We start from the raw sequence: 877 nt of genomic DNA, 5'->3' as shown, positions 1-877 counted from the left end.
AAAACCCCCGCGAACACCGACAACCCGAGCCGGGAACGAGGAGCGAAGCTGCCGAACGCCGGAAAAAATTCTGGTAGAAACCCGAGAAATACCGACAAAACACAACAGCGCGAGTTCTGTTATTTTAAAAGTTATTATTTTTTAAAGTTAGGCAACCCCCCCTGAGCCGAAGAGGGTGAGGAAGGAAAAAAAAAAAAAGGGTTAAAAAAAAAAAGAAGAAAATAAAGACAGACACTGGTTAAAAAGTTACGTAAATAAATATTTTTCAGATTAAAAACAAAAGCATGTCTAAACTAGGAACGTTTACAAGATGACAACTGCTAATAAACTTTCTCTAGAGCATTGCTATTTAGTAGTAATAATAATAATATAATAATAATCACCTCTTTACAGGATGGCACCTTGATCCTTAAATATTGTCCAGTGTGTAAGGTCAGTGTGCGGAGGGTTAGGAGCGGAGAGGGCTGATTTTTCTTAAAGGGGCAGATCAGGGGAAGGCTGTGATGGTGCCGGCAGAGAGGAGGGGGCAGAGATAAGTGGTCTGAGGAAGAGGATAGGACAAAAAAAAAAAAAAAAAGGGAAAAAAAAAAAAGGACCAAACCAGCCCGATGATGATGAATACATTGGAAAGTTTTTTTGGCCCTGGTGAGGGTGTCAGATTGAATGCTCTGTGCGCATGTGCGAAGGTGTCCAAACTGACAATGCTGGGGAGATGAAGATAGTGTGTAGCTGCTTCTGGGCTCAAGGAGGAGGAGAGGAATCCACACGCCGACACGATGAGATCCAAGGCGAGGGCGAGAAAACTGCCCAAAAGTAGGTCCTTTCTCTCCCTTCTTCCGTGTACCGGCTCCGTGCCCCCGGCCCCGCCGCCGGTACA

General features: G+C 44.7%; 1 protein-coding gene across 4 annotated transcripts in view; it reads left to right on the top strand.

The window, feature by feature from the left end:
- Positions 1–664: 664 nt before the first annotated feature.
- The window catches only part of PRDM16 (PR/SET domain 16), a 289,426-nt gene continuing 289,213 nt past the window's right edge, over positions 665–877 (top strand). For 3 of the 4 annotated variants that reach the window (XM_042031976.1, XM_042031975.1, XM_042031977.1), the window contains exon 1: positions 665–813. In XM_042031976.1, the coding sequence (XP_041887910.1) occupies positions 777–813 (37 nt within the window). In that variant the 5' untranslated portion in view covers positions 665–776. The remainder of the gene's footprint in view (positions 814–877) is intronic. The other variant, XM_042031978.1, reaches the window with a different exon arrangement.

Source organism: Corvus kubaryi, unplaced genomic scaffold (genome assembly GCF_017639235.1).
Source record: "Corvus kubaryi isolate FWS band 111438036 unplaced genomic scaffold, C.kubaryi_AGA036_p1.0 37352, whole genome shotgun sequence".
NCBI classification, from domain to species: Eukaryota; Metazoa; Chordata; class Aves; order Passeriformes; family Corvidae; genus Corvus; species Corvus kubaryi.
This window is presented reverse-complemented; position numbering and strand designations above follow the sequence as displayed.